A 22,480-nucleotide genomic window follows, 5' to 3' on the forward strand; every position below is an offset into this window, starting at 1 on the left:
ATTAAAACCAGACTGCAAGAAGGGTACCTAATCCCAACTGCAACATAAATATAAGTAATCTTGGAAATATATTGCTATGACAATTACTGCTACCAAGTAAGTCAGCCACCGACTAGACAAGTATTATTTGCAGATTTACATTATGATGACAATGTGTCATAAGATCTGAGCTACTGCCCCCATCACCAAGCCTCTGCAAGTCCATTTCCCTTAGTCTGCTAATGACAACCCTGTTCCCCACTCCCAGGTGAAGAGCCTCGATTAAAATAATGCAGCAAGCAACCTCGCCTGACTACCTCCCAATCAGTCATTAATCACAACCTAGGCGCCACCTGTAGGATACCCATGATGTATATTTTAATTAACTTCTTAGCAAATCCTCTGTAGCCTGCAGCTAGCAACATTTCCCAGAAATGGAATGCCTACTTGAACTTGTCATGTCTATTTCAACAGTAAGGCCATGCCCCTGATGATGCTTTCCAGAAGTCTGGTGGGTCAGCTCTCCTATTTAAATAGTCTCACAGGAAACTAGATCCCTCCCTGCCATGGAGATCAGGTGGCCAATCCTCTGACATTCACAGAAGGATGTCTACAGGACTCGGCCAGAAATCAGGAAAGGCTGGGCATTCCCTCCTGAATGGCGGAGTCCCTCCCCTGTGGGCTTCTTACACACAAGAAGCAACTCTAGGGAAACAGTGGGAAGAGGGCATATATAGGAAAATGAATTGGAGGACAATGCATCCTATGATGACAAATGGGCCAACTCATTTTTCCCAAGTTTTTGTGGCTGTAGATCAGTTGCCTTTATACGGTTTGAGCACCTGTAAGTCGAGCTTCCCTGATTCCTTACCTCCTCCAAAGAGCTGCCCTCCAGCACCCTCCCTGCCTTAGAACTGGTCAACAAGTTTGTTGTCACCTGTCTCTTCAGTCCTTTTGTGGTCCCATCCCCTGGTAAAGTCAGTAAAAACTCCCATTTAAGTTCTTCAGGGTCCTGGTCCCTGTGACCCATGTGAATGTAAGATACTGAATATTCAAACATATTTACGGTTACTCATGGCCATCATCAAGGCAGTCTATGGAGCCATAGCACGTTAAGGAGAAGTCCTGAGGAGTCATCTAGCCCAGTGACTCTCAAATGTTAATATGCATACACTGTTCCTAGGAGATCTTGCTGAAAAGCAGATTGTGATTCCAATCTTGTAGTCATGATCCTGTATTTCTAACAAGCTCCCAGGAAAGATCGATGTGGCTGTTCCTCAGACCCTACTTAAGACACCAAGAATCTAATACAAGGCTCTTGCTAAATACCAAAACGCTGGCTTTGTCAAAGCAAAATATCAAATACAAAACAGTAATGTATAGCAGTCCCTGGCTTCCAGAAGTTCAGTGGTATTTTGCCTGATATAAGAAGGGTCTGGAGGCCAGGTGCGGTGGCTCATGCCTGTAATCCCAGCACTTTGGGAGGCTGAGGCAGGCGGATCACGAGGTCAGGAGATCGAGATCATCCTGGCTAACACGGTGAAACCCCGTCTCCACTAAAAATACAAACACTTAGCCGGTCGTGGTGGTGGGCGCCTGTAGTCCCAGCTACTCAGCAGGCTGAGGCAGGAGAATGCCGAGAACCTGGCGGGCAGAGCTTGCAGTGCGCCGAGATCGCACCACTGCACTCCAGCCTGGGCGACAGAGTGAGACTCCGTCTCAAAAAAAAAAAAAAAGGGTCCGGAGAGTGTGCCCTATGGTACTAGAAAGCCAGCACCCAAGTCACGGAGGTTTGTGAGAGAGCTGCACAGGCTGGACTGAGGAATGAAGACTTGTTCTGCACTACTGCCAGTAAGGTGAGTGAGAGGAATTTGGAATAGAAGGTTGGAGCCAGGCTTATACACCATGCTAAAGAATAAAGCATTGTTTGCAAGCATGACAACCAGAGAATTTGTCTTAACTTTTACCCCTGCAGGTATTACAGTTTATGGCTCCTAGTAGAAGACAAAGTATTCATCTTGTTCATTAGGTAAGCAGTTGGGCAGTATCAGAGAATTTGATAGTATACCAAAAGAAAGTCTTTGAATGTCTGTACAGACAGGTGGATTAGAATAAAAATGGCAGTAGGTCTGCGTAGCAACACAAAACAGATGTTGTCTGTAGCTGTAATTGTCTGCAATCTCAGGACTCACAAAATGGATAAGAAAACTTCTGCCTTTCTTCTTGGTATAACAGAAAGAAGAAACCTATTCACCCACGGTGCTACAGAATATGCAAATTTTCACACGCTCCTCTACGAGCAAACACACTTATGGTTCAAAACCTTTCTTACTAAGAGGATTAGGATTTAAAAGCAGTTAGCATGTACTAGCTCTGTGATCTGGGACATATCAGTATCTCTGATTCTCATTGATGATAATATCTAAATCCTTACTTAACAATACAATTACACAAGAATAAATAAGCTAATTCTAACAGGGATTTTTTTTAACTAAAACAATGAAGTTCATTCTCAGCAATCTCTCATTCCTAGTGGTTGTCTGGCTGCTCACAAATTCAGAATCAAATCTAATGAGTCAAAACTTATTTTCCTCCATATTACAAAAAGAATACGCCATTCTCCCTACAAGGGCTGGGCAACAAGGCTTCTTTCCCTAAAGAAGAATATGTCATTAAGAGAGAATAGGAAGAGGAAACAAAAAACTAGTCCCCTGTGACACAGTGAATCATGGGAAGAAAAAGGAAGAGAAGGAAGAGGATGAAATTATTCAATCTTATGTTCTAGCTTCCCCTGCCCTCAGGTCACCCCATGGCATCCTGAAAGTGAAGTCTGTCATGTAGGTGGAGGTAAAAACCCAATGAGAGAGGCTTTGGCTTTACTTCCTGGTTCGGACTCTGATAGACGACACTTGCAAGATGCTTTCCACAAAAACACAGGGTGATCATATCACAGTAAATGTAGTTAGGTAGAGTGAAGGAGAGAGCTTGGCTGGCACTGCTAAGTCTTCCTCAGCAATCCCTCTGCAAGAAGAGATCCAGAAGTTCTTGCATTAAAGGTAGAGGGATGAAGGCCAGAAAACCAGGATAAGGTGCACCATGATGGATGGCAAGGTAAGCCTACCACAAAGTACACAGCTTTGCCAGAGACTGGCCAGGACTCAAAAGGTTCTGCCTAGTTAATAAGAACTGGGGTGAGCTCGGCACAGTGGCTCACACCTGCAATCCCAACACTTTGGGAGGCTAAGGCAGGTGGATCACTTGCACTCAGGAGTTCGAGACCAGCATGGGCAACACAGCGAGACCTTGTCTCCAAAACTTAAAAAAAAAAAAATAGCTACGTCTGGTGGCCCACACCTGTAGTCCCAATTACTTGGGGGGGGCTGAGGCAGGAAGATCATTTGAGCCTGGGAAGTTGAGGCTGCAGTAATCCCTGATTGAGCCAATGCACTCCAACCTTAGTGACAGAGTGAGACCCTGTCTCAAAATCAAACAAACAAAAAAACCACCTGGGGTGAGGCCAAGTTAGGAAGAAAAGATGTCTGGACCCCAACCAGGCCAAGTTCACCACCTTTCCCTCCTCATCAGACTCACTCTTATCCACTAGACCAATAAAGAAACACAAACTCCTTCTTGGATTCTAATGCTGAGTTTTTCAATACACACAAAAATGGAAACATTTACATTTTAAAGAAACATAAAACCTAGAATGCATGCTGCTGGAGGATGGGCCCAGAAAGTCTCAGGTCAACATAGGAAATAGAGACTATGGCAAAAGGCAGCATTTTATGATGACCATAAATGGACTTAGGCTGGCAGGTTAACCACTGGAAATAAAAAATTAAGTGAAACCTATATTTCAAAAATTCAATTTGCCAAGCATGGTGGTACACGTCTATAGTCCCAGCTACTCAGGAGGCTGAGGTGGGAAGACCACCTGAGCCCGGAAGGTAGAGAGGTAGAGGTTGCAGTGAGCCATGATGGCACCACTGCACTCTAGCCTGGGCGACAGAATGAGAACCTGTCTCAGAAAATAAATAATTACTCTTTATCTCTTCCTCAAAGGAGTGGGAATAGTGAAGGATCAGGCATTCTTTCACTTAGAATATATCAGTTTGTTAAGTGCCTACTATGTGCCGGTCCCCATGCTAGGAGGCAGGGATTCTATGAGGGTAGTCTCTCGAAAAGCTAAAGAAAAACTGAATCAGTGGCTTGTGGATCCCCAAATTAGGAATTTCTGCCCTACATAAAAGTAAATTTTAGATGGAGTGTAGGACATTCTCAGCTGATGACTAAAGGCAGAAATTATACAGGAAAAGAATGAAGCCTTGGGGCGGAGCAAGATGGCCGAATAGGAACAGCTCCAGTCTCCAACTCCCAGCGCGAGCGACACAGAAGACCGGTGATTTCTGCATTTTCAACTGAGGTACTGGGGTCATCTCACTAGGGAGTGCTGGACAATCAGTGCTGGTCAGCTGCTGCAGCCTGACCAGCGAGAGCTGAAGCAGGGCGAGGCATTGCCTCACCTGGGAAGCACAAGGGGGAACTGAATCCCTTTTCCTAGCCAGGGGAACTGACACACAACACCTGGAAAATCAGGTAACTCCCACCCCAATACTGCACTTTAAGCAAACGGGCACACCAGGAGAATATATCCCACACCTGGCCGGGAGGGTCCCACGCCCACGGAGCCTCCCTCATTGCTAACACAGCAGTCTGCGGCGATCTAACTGCAAGGCAGCAGCGAGGCTGGGGGAGGGGCGCCCGCCATTGCTGAGGCTTAAGTAGGTAAACAAAGCCCCTGGGAAGCTCGAACTGGGTGGAGCTCACAGCAGCTCAAGGAAACCTGCCTGTCTCTATAGACTCCACCTCTGGGGGCAGGGCTCAGCTAAAAAACAACAGGGGAAACAGCAGAGGCCTGAGCAGACGCGAACAACTCTGTCTGACAGCTTTGAAGAGAGCAGTGGATCTCCCAACACGGAGGTTGATATCTGAGAACGGACAGACTGCCTGCTCAAGTGGGTCCCTGACCCCTGAGTAGCCTAACTGGGAGACATCCCCCACTAGGGGCAGTCTGGCACCCCACACCTCACAGGGTGGAGTACACCCCTGAGAGGAAGCTTCCAAAGGAAGAATCAGACAGGTACGCTCGCTGTTCAGCAATATTCTATCTTCTGCAACCTCTGCTGCTGATACCCAGGCAAACAGGGTCTGGAGTGGACCTCAAGCAATCTCCAACAGACCTATAGCTGAGGGTCCTGACTGTCACAAGGTAAACTATCAAACAGGAAGGACACCTATACCAAAACCCCATCAGTACGTCACCACCATCAAAGACCAGAGACAGATAAAACCACAAAGATGGGGAAAAAGCAGGACAGAAAAGCTGGAAACTCAAAAAATAAGAGCGCATCTCCCCCTGCAAAGGAGCGCAGCCCATCGCCAGCAACGGATCAAAGCTGGTCAGAGAATGACTTTGATGAGATGAGAGAAGAAGGCTTCAGTCCATCAAACTTCTCAGAGCTAAAGGAGGAATTACGTACCCAGCGCAAAGAAACTAAAAATCTGGAAAAAAGAGTGGAAGAATTGACAGCTAGACTAACTAACGCAGAGAAGGTCATAAACGAAATGACAGAGATGAAAACCATGACACGAGAAATACGTGACAAATGCACAAGCTTCAGTAACCGACTCGATCAACTGGAAGAAAGAGTATCAGCGATTGAGGATCAAATGAATGAAATGAAGCGAGAAGAGAAACCAAAAGAAAAAAGAAGAAAAAGAAATGAAGAAAGCCTGCAAGAAGTATGGGACTATGTAAAAAGACCAAATCTACGTCTGATTGGGGTGCCTGAAAGTGAGGGGGAAAATGGAACCAAGTTGGAAAACACTCTTCAGGATATCATCCAGGAGAACTTCCCCAACCTACTAGGGCAGGCCAACATTCAAATTCAGGAAATACAGAGAACGCCACAAAGATACTCCTCCAGAAGAGCAACTCCAAGACACATAATTGCCAGATTCACCAAAGTTGAAATGAAGGAAAAAATCTTAAGGGGAGCCAGAGAGAAAGGTCGGGTTACCCACAAAGGGAAGCCCATCAGACTAACAGCAGAATCTCTCGGCAGAAACTCTACAAGCCAGAAGAGAGTGGGGGCCAATATTCAACGTTCTTAAAGAAAAGAATTTTAAACCCAGAATTTCATATCCAGCCAAACTAAGTTTCATAAGTGAAGGAGAAATAAAATCCTTTACAGATAAGCAAATGCTTAGAGATTTTCTCACCACCAGGCCTACCTTACAAGAGACCCTGAAGGAAGCCCTAAACATGGAAAGGAACAACTGGTACCAACCATTACAAAAACATGCCAAAATGTAAAGACCATCAAGGCTAGGAAGAAACTGCATCAACTAACGAGCAAAATAACCAGTTAATATCATAATGGCAGGATCAAGTTCACACACAACAATACTAACCTTAAATGTTAATGGACTAAATGCTCCAATTAAAAGACACAGACTGGCAAACTGGATAAAGAGTCAAGACCCATCAGTCTGCTGTATTCAGGAGACCCATCTCACATGCAGAGACATACATAGGCTCAAAATAAAGGGATGGAGGAAGATCTACCAAGCAAATGGAGAACAAAAAAAAGCAGGGGTTGCAATCCTAGTCTCTGATAAAACAGACTTTAAACCATCAAAGATCAAAAGAGACAAAGAAGGACATTACATAATGGTAAAGGGATCAATTCAACAGGAAGAGTTAACTATCCTAAATATATATGCACTCAATACAGGAGCACCCAGATTCACAAAGCAAGTCCTTAGAGACTTACAAAGAGACTTAGACTCCCATACAATAATAATGGGAGACTTCAACACTCGACTGTCAACATTAGACAGATCAACGAGACAGAAAGTTAACAAGGATATCCAGGAATTGAACTCATCTCTGCACCAAGCAGACCTAATAGACATCTATAGAACTCTCCACCCCAAATCAACAGAATATACATTCTTCTCAGCACCACATCGCACTTATTCCAAAATTGACCACATAATTGGAAGTAAAGCACTCCTCAGCAAATGTAAAAGAACAGAAATTATAACAAACTGTCTCTCAGACCACAGTGCAATCAAACTAGAACTCAGGACTAAGAAACTCAATCAAAACCGCTCAACTACATGGAAACTGAACAACCTGCTCCTGAACGACTACGGGGTACATAACGAAATGAAAGCAGAAATAACGATGTTCTTTGAAATTAATGAGAACAAAGATACAACATACCAGAATCTCTGGGACACATTTAAAGCAGTATGTAGAGGGAAATTTATAGCACTAAATGACCACAAGAGAAAGCAGGAAAGATCTAAAATTGACACTCTAACATCACAATTAAAAGAACTAGAGAGGCAAGAGCAAACACATTCAAAAGCTAGCAGAAGGCAAGAAATAACTAAGATCAGAGCAGAACTGAAGGAGATAGAGACACAAAAAACCCTCCAAAAAATCAATGAATCCAGAAGTTGGTTTTTTGAAAAGATCAACAAAATTGACAGACCGCTAGCAAGACTAATAAAGAAGAAAAGAGAGAGGAATCAAATAGACGCAATAAAAAAATGATAAAGCGGATAGCACCACCGACCCCACAGAAATACAAACTACCATCAGAGAATACTATAAACGCCTCTACGCAAATCAACTAGAAAATCTAGAAGAAATGGATAATTTCCTGGACACTTACACTCTCCCAAGACTAAACCAGGAAGAAGTTGAATCCCTGAATAGACCAATAGCAGGCTCTGAAATTGAGGCAACAATTAATAGCCTACCCACCAAAAAGAGTCCAGGACCAGATGGATTCACAGCTGAATTCTACCAGAGGTACAAAGAGGAGCTGGTACCATTCCTTCTGAAACTATTCCAATCAATAGAAAAAAGGGGAATCCTCCCTAACTCATTTTATGAGGCCAACATCATCCTGATACCAAAGCCTGGCAGAGACACAACAAAAAAAGAGAATTTTAGACCAATATCCCTGATGAACATCGATGCAAAAATCCTCAATAAAAGACTGGCAAACCGGATTCAGCAGCACATCAAAAAGCTTATCCACCATGATCAAGTGGGCTTCATCCCTGGGATGCAAGGCTGGTTCAACATTCACAAATCAATAAACGTAATCCAGCATATAAACAGAACCAAAGACAAGAACCACATGATTATCTCAATAGATGCAGAAAAGGCTTTTGACAAAATTCAACAGCCCTTCATGCTAAAAACGCTCAATAAATTCGGTATTGATGGAACATACCTCAAAATAATAAGAGCTATTTATGACAAACCCACAGCTAATATCATACTGAATGGGCAAAAACTGGAAAAATTCCCTTTGAAAACTGGTACAAGACAGGGATGCCCTCTCACACCACTCCTATTCAACATAGTGTTGGAAGTTCTGGCTAGGGCAATCAGGCAAGAGAAAGAAATCAAGGATATTCAGTTAGGAAAAGAAGAAGTCAAATTGTCCCTGTTTGCAGATGACATGATTGTATATTTAGAAAACCCCATCGTCTCAGCCCAAAAGCTCCTTAAGCTGATAAGCAACTTCAGCAAAGTCTCAGGATACAAAATTAATGTGCAAAAATCACAAGCATTCTTATACACCAGTAACAGACAAGCAGAGAGCCAAATCAGGAATGAACTTCCATTCACAATTGCTTCAAAGAGAATAAAATACCTAGGAATCCAACTTACAAGGGATGTAAAGGACCTCTTCAAGGAGAACTACAAACCACTGCTCAGTGAAATAAAAGATGACACAAACAAATGGAAGAACATACCATGCTCATGGATAGGAAGAATCAATATCATGAAAATGGCCATACTGCCCAAGGTTATTTATAGATTCAATGCCATCCCCATCAAGCTACCAATGAGTTTCTTCATAGAATTGGAAAAAAACTGCTTTAAAGTTCATATGGAACCAAAAAAGAGCCCGCATTGCCAAGACAATCCTAAGTCAAAAGGACAAAGCTGGAGGCGTCACGCTACCTGACTTCAAACTATACTACAAGGCTACAGTAACCAAAACAGCATGGTACTGGTACCAAAACAGAGATATAGACCAATGGAACAGAACAGAGTCCTCACAAATAATACCACACATCTACAGCCATCTGATCTTTGACAAACCTGAGAGAAACAAGAAATGGGGAAAGGATTCCATATTTAATAAATGGTGCTGGGAAAATTGGCTAGCCATAAGTAGAAAGCTGAAACTGGATCCTTTCCTTACTCCTTATACGAAGATTAATTCAAGGTGGATTAGAGACTTAAATGTTAGACCTAATACCATAAAAACCCTAGAAGAAAATCTAGGTAGTACCATTCAGGACATAGGCATGGGCAAGGACTTCATGTCTAAAACACCAAACGCAATGGCAGCAAAAGCCACAATTGACAAATGGGATCTAATTAAACTAAAGAGCTTCTGCACAGCAAAAGAAACTACCATCAGAGTGAACAGGCAACCTACAGAATGGCAGAAAATTTTTGCAATCTACTCATCTGACAAAGGGCTAATATCCAGAATCTACATAGAACTCAAACAAATATACAAGAAAAAAACAAAGAACCCCATCAAAAAGTGGGGAAAGGATATGAACAGACATTTCTCAAAAGAAGACATTCATACAGCCAACAGACACATGAAAAAATGCTCATCATCACTGGCCATCAGAGAAATGCAAATCAAAACCACAATGAGATACCATCTCACACCAGTTAGAATGGCAATCATTAAAAAAATCAGGAAACAACAGTTGTTGGAGAGGATGTGGAGAAATAGGAACACTTTTACACTGTTGGTGGGATTGTAAACTAGTTCAACCATTATGGAAAACAGTATGGCGATTCCTCACGGATCTAGAACTAGATGTACCATATGACCCAGCCATCCCACTACTGGGTATATACCCAAAGGATTATAAATCATGCTGCTATAAAGACACATGCACACGTATGTTTATTGCGGCACTATTCACAATAGCAAAGACTTGGAATCAACCCAAATGTCCATCTGTGACAGACTGGATTAAGAAAATGTGGCACATATACACCATGGAATACTATGCAGCCATAAAAAAGGATGAGTTTGCATCCTTTGTAGGGACATGGATGCAGCTGGAAACCATCATTCTTAGCAAACTATCACAAGAACAGAAAACCAAACACCGCATGTTCTCACTCATAGGTGGGAACTGAACAATGAGATCACTTGGACTCGGGAAGGGGAACATCACACACTGGGGCCTATCATGGGGAGGTGGGAGGAGGGAGGGATTGCCTTGGGGAGTTATACATGATATAAATGATGAATTGATGGGTGCTGATGAGTTGATGGGTGCAGCACACCAACATGGCATAAGTATACATATGTAACAAACCTGCACGTTATGCACAGGTACCCTAGAACTTAAATAAAAAAAAAAAAAAAAGAAAATGTGGCACATATACACCATGGAATACTATGCAGCCATAAAAAAGGATGAGTTTGCGTCCTTTGTAGGGACATGGATGCAGCTGGAAACCATCATTCTTAGCAAACTATCACAAGAACAGAAAACCAAACACCGCATGTTCTCACTCATAGGTGGGAACTGAACAATGAGATCACTTGGACTCGGGAAGGGGAACATCACACAATGGGGCTTATCATAGGGAGCGGGGAGGGGGGAAGGATTGCATTGGGGAGTTATACATGATATAAATGATGAATTGATGGGTGCTGACGAGTTGATGGGTGCAGCACACCAACATGGCACAAGTATACATATGTAACAAACCTGCACGTTATGCACATGTACCCTAGAACTTAAAGTATAATAAAAATAAATAAAGAAAGAAAGAAAAGAAAAAAAAAAAAAAAGAATGAAGCCTTAATTGCATATAAATGTGAAATTGGCATATCCAAATATTCTGTAAATATTTTAGAAAAATAGAAGGTTGCACTCATTCCTCAGAACTGAGGTGGGGCAAAAAACAACACTACTTTGCTGAAGGTATGTCTGAATTAGAAATAAGGTAGAGCTAGGAGACCTAGAAGACCAGCAGATGTAGGACAATTCTCCTTTTTCAATGGCAAGGAGGACCTGACCCAGCATGAAATGAGATAAAGGAACAGAAGAAGAGGACAGTCATCAAGGTGGCTGTGGGAGAGGAGATGCAGGAGGAGAGACTGGCAGGAGAAATTAAGTCAAATTAAGTCTTTGTGGGCACCAGGTAAAGCCTCCACTTCCTTCCTCTATCAGGGCAGCTGTTTCTGGATTGTTGTTTGTAATACAAGGATGTAAGATAGGAACAGAAGCCCCCAGTGGCCCCACACCATTCACTCAGTCAGTGACTCAGGTTAAACTGGTGATTCCTTTCTCCCCATCCCTCCCGGCTCGGTGCTGTAAACCAAAAACAAAACACTGAACCCCCCAACCGACTGAATGGACCTCTTCTCTTGGCTAAGGGGATTTAAAAGTAGACCTGAAAAATTAGTTCAGGCCATGATGGGAAGAAGGGGTTGAACATGCCTCATTATACTCTCTTCCCTTCAAAATTCAGGCACAACTGACCAGCATTAACATTAAAACACAAATCTTAAGACAAAACAGACTCTTTGTGGCAATAAGATACCAAATTCCAACCTGACTTTAGTATTGCATTACATGACAGATAGCAGGCCCTGAAAGAAATTAAAAGTATTTTACCCTAAAATATATCTCTTTGACATATTCTGAAATGACCCTGCAAAGCCGTCTCTTGCGGGGTAAATTTACATTCTGTAGAGAATCCCCTTTCCTTTCCAGGTCCTTTTCTGATCTTGAAGAGATTGGCTGAGAGTTGAGCACCTTTTAAAGGTCTGAAGAGGAAATATTTGCCATCTATTGTCTCTAAGAGTAGCCACTTCATCTACATAATAAGAACCTTGGTCTCCACAACCCCTTCTCTTAACCCAGACATTCCTTGCTATCAATTCTAGGTCTTTAGATGGTAACTCTTTTCCCAACTGTTAATCAGAAAATCTTTAAATCCACCTGTGACCTGTAAGCCCCCACTTCAAGTTGTCCTGCCTTTCCAGACCAAACAAATGTATAACTCACATGCAATCATTGATGTGTTATGTCTCCTTGAGGTATAAAACCAAGCTATAACCTAACAAACACAGGTTCTCAGGACCTCTTGAGACTGTGTCTTGGGCCTTGATCATTCATATTTGGCTCAGAATAAACGTTTTTAAATATTTTACAGAGTTTGACTGTTTTCATCAACCGTGACACAGACTGAACCCCTCCCATCACTCCCTGAACCATTCCCTTTCTAGGGAGTCAGTATGTAAGCCATAGTCATTCTCAGGTACCTCTAAATTCCAGATCTTGTCCCACAAGCCCCACACTCCAAACCATGAAGGAGAAATCTGCTTCAGTTCCATTTCACTAGAGAGACAGTAAAAGGGAGTGATCAAGAGCACAGACTCAAGAGTCATGTGTTTGTATTCAAATCCCAGCTCCACCACTCACTCGCTGTGTGATCTAAGGAGAGTTACTCAACCTCTCTATGCCTCAATTTCATCATCTGTAGAGTGGCAAAAATAATAGTACCTACTTCACAGGGGTTTTGTAAAGATGAAATACATTGAATATATAAAAGAACTTAGAACTGTCCTTGCAGAAGTGGGAACAAGCTGTGTGGGAGGATTTTTTTTCTGAATAAATTATACTTGAGTGTGTGTGCATGCACAAACACAGGGATACACATTTTCAAAGCTGTAATAGCTCAAGTACCTTCTAATTGATTTTGAGATGTTATCTGATCTTATTACAGGAGCAGATAATTTTACTTTCCAAAGGTGGCGAATATTTTAGATGAATTAGACTTGTTCTTAATATTTGCCCATTTCCCTAGATTATCTGTAATTATACCGACTATTTCATAGGATACAAAATTTCAGTTAGAAGGAGTAAATTCAAGAGATCTGTCGTACAATATGGTGACTATAGTAAACAACAGTGCATTGAAAATTGCTGGAATTTTGTTTAAATCTGCAAAAAAAAAACTCTTCTCACTAAATTATTTGATATTGGAAATAGTTACTTTTTCAGAAAAAAATGTTATATTAACATATAATGGGCTTAATAATGTTATTTTAAATGAATTTAAAACATGTTTTAAAAATAACTGTCCTGGCAGAATGTAAGCATTATGCTCTTCGCACCGCTGCTACTGCTATTGCCGTTATTATGATTATTATTATTAGAGTTTGGGCTATTCTGAGGATGTGTTTTAGAAAGGCTTCACTCCCAGCCCCGCATCCAGTTCCTCATCTTCCTCTGTAAGGCATTAGGATATCTCCTTTCAGCACCTTCCTCAGAAAAATCCTACCCCCAAACATAAACAGTTGCCAAACTCCTCTCTCATAGCCAAGTCTGAATTAAATCCCTTTTCTCCCTTTATATTTGTAACTTTCTCCCTCATCTCATATCTAGGATGTGGCACAACATCTGATAAAATAATGACAGTAATAAATTAAGAAAGGCAAACATTCTTCTCTCTAGATTCCTTATAAGGCAAAGTCATTCTCAAAGAAATTGCGGCAGATGCGATATGTTGGCATGTCATGTATTAATACTTAATGAGAAAAACAGGGAGATGACAGTGGAGTATCAACAGCAGTCATGGTATGGTACACCTACAGCCACATGTCACCACATGCTGCAGAGAGAAGCCGCCCAGCTGCCAGACCTAAATACTTGGAAATCTTGCTCTTAAGACCTGGTGATCAAAATTTCAGAAGAGTGACCAGTGTCCATTCAGCATAGATTTCCACTGAATGCTGGGCACCGAGGAGGGTGCTAGGATTACAACATTAAACAAGAATAAGACATGATCACTGCCTTCAAAGGGCTTATGGGCTGGTGGGTTACAACCAAGTACAGTGTGACTATTACCGTGAAAGGTACAGGGGTTCCAGCTCCATTAGGAATTGGATACCCTTTATAGTATCTCCATCTTACAGAGAAGGAAATGAAGGCACAGAGAGGTCATCGGCTAATAAGCAGTGGAGCCAGGATTCAAACCCAGGCAGTTCAGGCTCTAGATCTGTGGCCTCAAACACTATGTTCTGGTGACTGGTGATCAACATCTTTCATCTGAAAATGTCTGGTGCTTCTTACATTAGATTACTTCTTACTCTAACAGTCATCTAAGAGCTTGTCAGTCAAGGCACCCCCAAAAATCTTCCACATGGGGAGAAAATGGAGAAGAGGACACAGTATCTGTGAAGCAAAAATAAATCCGTGAAGCAAAATAAATTCAGGAAGCAAAATATAATGATGGTTTGTAAAATTCGCTTTAACTTGATAGCCCTTTCCACTTTGATCTATGGAAGTCTATGTTTGAAGGAAAAGGTAAGGGGATTTTAAAATACGAATGCTACAGAAAAGAAAATATGTTTTGAGTTTGTTGAGATGGAACTATGAGAGAGGGGTTGACTAAGGTAAGTACCCAAAATATGAGGTAATATAAATGTCTAGTGGCTGGAAACTGCTTGCAAAGTTATATGAATGAATAAGAGCTCTGTGAGGGGTGGAGGAGAGGTCATACTGGGGCAGATTCAGGGGACTCACATGCATCTAATTTGAAATCCATGTCTTCCACCTTTTGTCACTCACCTCTTCTACCTTCCATCTACTTCAACACTTAGCACCTTATCAGGTATTTCTTTTCTGAGAAATTAAAAAACAAGCAAATGGTGGGGCTGGGCACAGTGTCTCATGCCTGTAATCCCAGCACTTCGGGAGACCAAGGTGAGAAGACTGCTTAAGGCCAGGAGCTCAAGACCAGTCTAGCCAAAACAGTAGAGACCTTTCCTCTACAAAAAAAATTTAAAAATTAGGCAAGTGTGGGGGAAAGGGGAGGGAGCACATTAGGACAAATACCTAATGCATGTGGAGCTTAAAACCTAGATGATGGGTTGATAGGTGCAGCAAACCACCATGTCACGTGTATACCTATGTAACAAACCTGCACATTCAGCACATGTGTCCCAGAATTTAAAAAAAAAAAAAAAATTAGCCAGGTATGGTGGTGCGTGCCTGTGGTCACAGCTACTTGGGAAGCTGAGGCAGGAAGATCACCTGAGCCCAGGAGGTAGAGCCTGCTATGAGCTATAATCACACAACTGCATTCCAGCCTGGGTGACAGAGTGAGACACTGTCTCATAAATAAACCACAAACGAACAAATGGTATAAATTTTACTCTATTTGTAATGATTATTAATCATTATTTATATAATTATGTAATGATTAGTTAATCACTTATATTTTGGTGTCTGCAGCTTGCCTGCAGTGTATCCAGTGCTTTAGTACATGATCTTACCTAACCCTTACAACAATCCAGTGAGATGAGTACTATGATCAGCCCCATTGTAATGCCTCAAGAAACTGAGGAATAAGCAGATTTGTGGGGGTGGTTGTACTTTAGCACAGGGATCCTGGTCGTCATCTCCCTTCAATGTGGCTAGGGCTAACAGACAAGTAGAGGGGAACACAGGCATTGTCTAGTGACAAGATGCTGTTCCTAGTCTTTTCATCTGACACCTCAGTCTTCCTCTCACATAAGCAAGCAGACAAAAATGACAAGAGCAAGGCCCCTCCTCTGAAGGTCTAGCCCGTACTGCTTCCACTGTAGTCTCTGTCTCTGAATCATCACATCTCCGGTGCAGAGCTGAAATTGAGCCTTCCATCAGCCAGTCCCATCACTGCTCACTGCCTCCCTACCCCAGTCCATTAGCAGGTGGACCTCTTGGTCACCTCTGGCTTTGTTTGATTTTCAAGCAAAAAAAAAAGTACTAAGAAACTACCCCTTCCTGAGGACCTACTATACACCAGGCTCACTCAATCCTCATAGCACCCCATGAGGCAAAGTAGTACTATTCTCCTATTAAAAGATTGACCCAGAGAATTTAAATTATTTGTCCAAAGTCACATAACTAGTAGGTAGTCAGCTCTTAGTCAATAGATCGCCGCCCAAAAAAGCAATCTTTTATTAACAGCACCTATTTGACATTTTCTTATTTATGCTCACCCTATTCCAGCTTTCTACCCAACAATGTCGGTAGACATGATAAAATATTTCACCAACTCCATGCCCGCCATCCTGCCCTGCAACTGGTGGTTAAGCATGATTCAAAGGCAGTACTAATGCAAAGCCAGCAGTTTGTAGAGCTGATTTATCATCTAACATGCTGGACCAACTCTCTACCTAGGGACCTAAATTCTTCTATTGACCTAACAGCCCACGCAACCTACCACACTAAAAGAAAGTGCTCAGATTCCTCCTCATCCCCAGCCTAAAGATACTCCTATATATTAAGGTCTAGCAGCCACCAACAGCACCCAGATCCCCCTGGGATAAGCAATGATGCATGAGTTTGCCTCTGAACACCTGAAAGCATCATAATTCAAGAAATGCAGAGGGCAAGCTGTGCAGGACTCCTGAAATAATTGAAACTGACCCATAACTCACCAGCCACCATGGGAAATTCTATCGCTTTGCTTCCATAGCTAGAAATCAAATCACAAAAATAGGATCAGATCTCTTATTTGGAGCCTTAGACGTGCAACGTCATCTTTTTTTTTTTTTTTTTTTTTTTTGAGACAGAGTCTTGCTCTGTCTCCGGGGCTGGAGTGCAGTGGCCGGATCTCAGCTCACTGCAAGCTCCGCCTCCGGGTTTACGCCATTCTCCTGCCTCAGCCTCCCGAGTAGCTGGGACTACAGGCACCCGCCACCTCGCCCGGCTAGTTTTTTGTATTTTTTAGTAGAGACGGGGTTTCACCGGGTTAGCCAGGATGGTCTCGATCTCCTGACCTCGTGATCCGCCCGTCTCGGCCTCCCAAAGTGCCGGGATTACAGGCTTGAGCCACCGCGCCCGGCCGTGCAACGTCATCTTTAATGACTCCTGGCAAAAAATGCTCATTACAGATCTCAGCCAATCTAAATTAAAACGTGAAATCCAAAAGTTAAGCAGAAAATTATCATTTTCTCAGGTCCATAAGACCATGGAAAAATCATGCAAGTGGGAATACAGGTACTCCTTGGAGTCTTGTTATATCTGTAAATAATCTGAGCAGAAATTATATGAAAGAGAAGGTTTACGAGGAAAGAAAAACAAACCCATCAGGTCCTAACTTTCAGGTTTGGGCCTTCTTGGTGAATTGCAATTTTTCACAGTCAATTTGAACTAGCATGGCAAGGAAGATTCTCTCTCTGGTAATGACCAATTTTGTCTTTTCTATGATGTAGAGCTCATATTCCTCTCATATGGCAGGCTGCTGACTTCAAGTCTCTCAATGCTAAGTAGGCTGAAAGATGATGCAATCAGTCAGCACGGTGTTCAGGAGGTTATGGCTCCACTAAAATGGAGGCGGGGCTAAATATTCCTCTATCAGCAGTTCTAAATCTCAGTCAGCGTAGATCTCTGAGAAGTTCAGGTAACCATTAAATCATCTCTGGAGATTCTTCCCTCCACTTCCCATCCACCGTACCCTTTACGTCACCTTGTGAATAGCTGACATGACCCAGCAGAATAATTTGCATCACCAGCGTTCACATCTGCTCATGATTAAATTCTTCTCAAACCTAAATCCAGGAAGAGAGCCATTCCCTGTCTGCAGCAATACTTCAACAGATGACCCAGAAAAAGTAAGGTTAGCTGTTAACAGAAATTACAAATTCAAAACCTAGTTTCCTTTAACAAGCATTCTTAAAGAGAAAAGTTAGAGAATGAGACCAAGACCAGTGTCAGGGTTATGCTACCAGATACTGAACATGAAACATGGTCAACCTCCTCCTACTAGTCAAGGAGCATCTGCAAATCACACAAAAGAGACACTAATTGTTATTCTTTTTGTTTTTTCAATTAAAAAACTACTTCTGAGTCTTACATTGTACACTGAATCTCAGAAAAAGTTTATCTCCATACCTAAATTTAGCTACTTAGTATGAAATGGCCATTCTGCACAAAGACCTGTGTGTTTCTAAGTATAATTAGCAGCCTGGAAAATCCTTCAAGAAACCTAAAAATGTGGAGAGGAAAACCTACACCTATGCATGCTAAAGAAGCTAGGATGAAAGTCTAGGTCACTCCCAGGAAAGGCCTTCTTTGTTATTTTGTCACATGCCCTCAGAAACACCTCTTTTTAGAACCACATCACTCCAAGGGGTCACCCCAGAGCTTCCTCCTCAGAATAACTTTTCATTACTACTCTATTGTCCACATTTGTCTTAAAACTTTAACTGAGTGAGGCGAGAGAGTGTCTCAGCAGCCTGGGGTCTCAACTATATGAGTCTAGTTCTAATCAAGACAGTGACAAAGGTCTTGACAGACATGTTCTCTCCATGTCTGTGGTTGACATAGAACTGAAGGTCTTCCTTGGACAAAAAAAAATATTAAAATAAAGGACAAGAAGACAACCATTTTGAGTATGAAATAGTCAACTGCCAAAACTGCCTCTGGTGACACAATAGGTTGGTATTTATGGACATGGACCCAGAAACCAGCATGCATGCCAGGGAGTTATGATTTTATCATGCAAGCCAATTCAGGAGAAGCCTTTCAGGGGAATGTGCTTCCCAAGAAATGCAACAGTACAAGCATTCACACTGAGTAGGCACAGGGACTGTGCAAGGTTCACACCAGACACTTGTGACATGTTCCCAAACCATGCTGGGTCCCAACCCATTGACTCAGTAAGTGACTTTGATGAGTAAATCAAAAGTTAACAGAGCCTTCCAACCAGCGTCACCTTTTCAACGAAATCCATTCCTTGGCCTTCTAGTTAGAGAGTACCTCTTTGCCAACATTCCCCAATCTTGCCATGAAAACAGGGCAACCTGTGATATTTGATGAAGTAAGGACAAATCAAAGTAACTACTTGACATTCCTTGCAATCACCATAGGAAATTTCTTACTCCAAGAAGCAAGCTGGACCAAAAATAAAATGTATTTAGAGAGGCTCTGATAAATTCAGCATCTGTAACAAGTTACTATGAAAAATCAAGATGTTGAGTGCTACCCACCTCCTTTTGAACAGCAACATTAGATATGGCACTATTTATTGAGCTCTTCCCCTACCTGTGTCTTGGGTTTTTTTGCCTACAGAGATGAAATTTAAGAATGAATAAGCCTGTAATCCCAGCTACTGGGGGGCTGAGGTGGAAGGATCTAGCCCAGAGTTTGAGACTAGCCTGGGAAACATAGCAAGAACTTGTCTCAAAAATTAAAAAATAAAAAGGAATGAGCCACATGAATCAGCCACCGACTCCCATGGTTGTGCCAGTGCTGACTCTGAGGTTCTTCCATTAGGTTTCCCATTGCAAATGCAATCCTGTCACTTATTACACTCTGGAAGTGATAAGAGGAACACAGCAACAAGTCCATCACGTTGAAAACAACAATCCGAAATGGCAGAAGGACTAAGGAAAAAAAGACTCCACACCAACCATAAGACTATGGGTCAAAATCTAGAAAAGAAAATTTCAGAAAAAAAGTGTCTGTCTATCATGTTCACTGAGCATAAGAATAACACAAGTGTTAAAGCTAACATTAGTAAACATCTATATTATACCACCTGCTCTACATGCATTAGGTTATTTAATCTTCAAAACAACTCCTTGAGACAGAGATTATCTTTACTACTGTTTAAGAGATAAGAAAAATGAAACTTAGAGACATTTATAAATAGTATGCTGCAACACTGGCCGAATCTATTATCCTGAGTCTATTTTTCTTAACAGTCTCACGTATACTGATGTCATTTTCAAGACAAAGAGAAAGCAATTAAAAAATCAAGATACAGTAGCCTTTCCCAAGTTAGTAAGAAACCACTTCAAACATAACCCTTTGTGCACCAGTACACAGACTCAGAAAGAAACTTTCTTATCTCACCCATCTACATAGACTAATCATAATTGTGAGAGACCCAGAAAGCATGGATTAGTCATCCTGTTAGTAAGATGAAGAAACAGATGCCAAATGCAGCTTGAGTGAGAGACAGGGAGAGGACAGTAGCCCGAACCCTTTGAGGCCTGTCCAGCCGTGCTCCTCCCACTGGACACGCCTGACCAACTTTAGCAAACCCAGCGTCTGACCTCCACATCCCGGTGAAACTGAACATGGTGCTCACGCAGCGAGGGAGGGCGGGCGGAGTGAGTCCATCCAGGCGCATGAGCAGAGCCGGCACGCCAAAGAGCACCAAGTACTTCACGTAGAAAAAGAGCACCTGGGCTAACGCCAGTCCTCCTGAAAGGCAAACAGGCCAGTCAGACACACGGATGAGAGTCACAGTAGCTTCCTGGAGGAGACCAGCACCCCAGGAGCTATGCCAACTGCCTCGCTTCTCCACCCACCCCTTCCTCCCTTCCACTCGCACATTTTACAAAAGTATCCCACATTGGTTTTCTTCAATGAAATTTTTTGTTTAACAAAAAATGAAATTTCATTATTGTGACAGGCAAGAGGACCTCTTAGCAGTCATGCTTTTACAGATACTAGGAAAGAGAATGCCCAAAATGTGTACATTGCATTAAAAAAATATTACAAAGGGGAAAATCCTTCCAAAATCTTTCAAAACCTACATGATAATGGGTACAAAAAAAAAAAGAATAAGATCTAGTATTTGACTGAATAACAGGGTAACTTTGGTAAATAATTAATTACACATTTTAAAATAACTAGAAAAATATAATTGGGTTATTTGTAACACAAAGGATAAATGCTTGAGGTAATGGATACCCTATTTACCCTGATGTGATTATTATACACTGAATGCCTGTATCGATTATTATGCATCATATGCCTGTTTGCTGTATCCCCCATACCTCATACATATATACACCTACAATGCACACCCAAAATTTAAAAGTTAAAGAAAACCGACGTGAGTCTATACCCTTTAGCATAACTAGAATCGAAAGGTCAGATCAGCAAGTGTTGATGAAGATCTGGAGAAACTCGAACCACCAGGCACAGCTGCTGGGAGTGTAGAGCGAGGGAGCTGCTTTGGAAAACAGTCTGGTGGTTCCCCAAATGATTAAGCAGAGTTACACATGACCCAGCAACTCCACTCCTTGTTATATGCCCAAGAGAAATGAAATGTTCACACAAAACATATGTTCACACAAAAACTTATACTCCAATGTACAGAGCAGCATTATTCACAACAGCCAAAAGAGGAGACCACCTAAACATCCATCAGCAGATGAATGGATAAACACAATGTGGTCTGTCTACACAACAGAATAACTTTGCACCATAAAAAGGAATGAAGTACTGATAAATGCCACAATGTGGATGAACCCTGAAAACATGAAGCTAAGTGAAACAAGCCAGTCACAAAAGACCACATATTGTATTATTCCATTCATATGAAGACCCAGAATAGGGAAATCTATAGAGACAAAGTAGGTTAGTGGTTTCTTGGGGAGAAGGGGCAGCAATTAATAAAAGGTGGGGTTTCTTTTCAAGACGATGAAAATATTCTAAAACTGGTGGTGGTGATAGGTGAATCATATCTGTGAATATAGTAAAAGTCATTGAACTGTACAATTTAAAGGGGTGGATTTTATGGCATGTGAGGTATCTTCCAATAAAGCTCTTTGGAAAAAAAAAAAAGGAAAACTCACATGAAGGCCTGAGGTCTAGCGGAGTAAGGAGGCAGTGGGTCTGCCAGAGCAGTGCCCGCAAGAAGGCCACAGGCCAAGCCCAGAAGGAGCCCCCAGGGAAGATGATAAATGGTCACATGCTCTCTCACCTCAAGATTGCCCTCCCCACTGTGCAGAAAATTACTGCAGGACATGTCGGTGTGGCAGACCAGGTTATCTTCTGGGATATTCTGAAGGAAATAACCAAGCTTCAGAGAGGTACTAGCAGAAAATACCACTGTCTGTCCTCTTTGATGCCACACTAGGATCTTTGAAAGAATGTCACTATTATCGAGTGTGTGGCTATAAATGGTAACCCTGGTGCCAGAAGAAAAACATAAGCCACTTTCTGAATATATAGTTTGGGTGATGGCAGATGGTGGTTCAAATGTGAAAGTCATACATCCTACAAGGAGAAACCCCTGGGGACCGCTGTGTCTCATTCCCATTCAGAAGTGATCAAACAGGTTCTTCAGACTTTTGAAAATCAGACTACAGTCATACCCACTGAAGAGCTAGGGATAAACTTTCAGCATTCTTAGATGTGCCTGATAAGAGTCAGGAAAAAAATCTGATATATGTGTGTGAATATATATGTATACATACAAGTGAATATAGGTATACACCACACGTTCAGCAAGAAGTGAGACATATGTCCTAGCAATACTATCATAAAATACTTGAAGGGCATGTGATCACTCTGGGTGACAAATCAGTCTCACTGGCTGAGATGGCAATGAGGGAGG

At 42.0% G+C, this 22,480-nt stretch overlaps 1 protein-coding gene across 3 annotated transcripts in view; it reads right to left on the minus strand.

The window, feature by feature from the left end:
• The window catches only part of HHAT (hedgehog acyltransferase), a 377,292-nt gene that overhangs the window by 220,204 nt on the left and 134,608 nt on the right, over positions 1 to 22,480 (minus strand). For all 3 annotated transcript variants that reach the window (XR_004058941.1, XM_030936771.1, XM_030936770.1), the window contains one exon: positions 20,184 to 20,334. Coding sequence is in view for 2 of the 3 variants with exons in the window: in XM_030936771.1 (XP_030792631.1) it covers positions 20,184 to 20,334 (151 nt within the window). In the remaining variant the exon portion in view is untranslated. The remainder of the gene's footprint in view (positions 1 to 20,183; positions 20,335 to 22,480) is intronic.

Source organism: Rhinopithecus roxellana, chromosome 8, assembly GCF_007565055.1.
Source record: "Rhinopithecus roxellana isolate Shanxi Qingling chromosome 8, ASM756505v1, whole genome shotgun sequence".
In the NCBI taxonomy this organism is placed as follows: Eukaryota; Metazoa; Chordata; class Mammalia; order Primates; family Cercopithecidae; genus Rhinopithecus; species Rhinopithecus roxellana.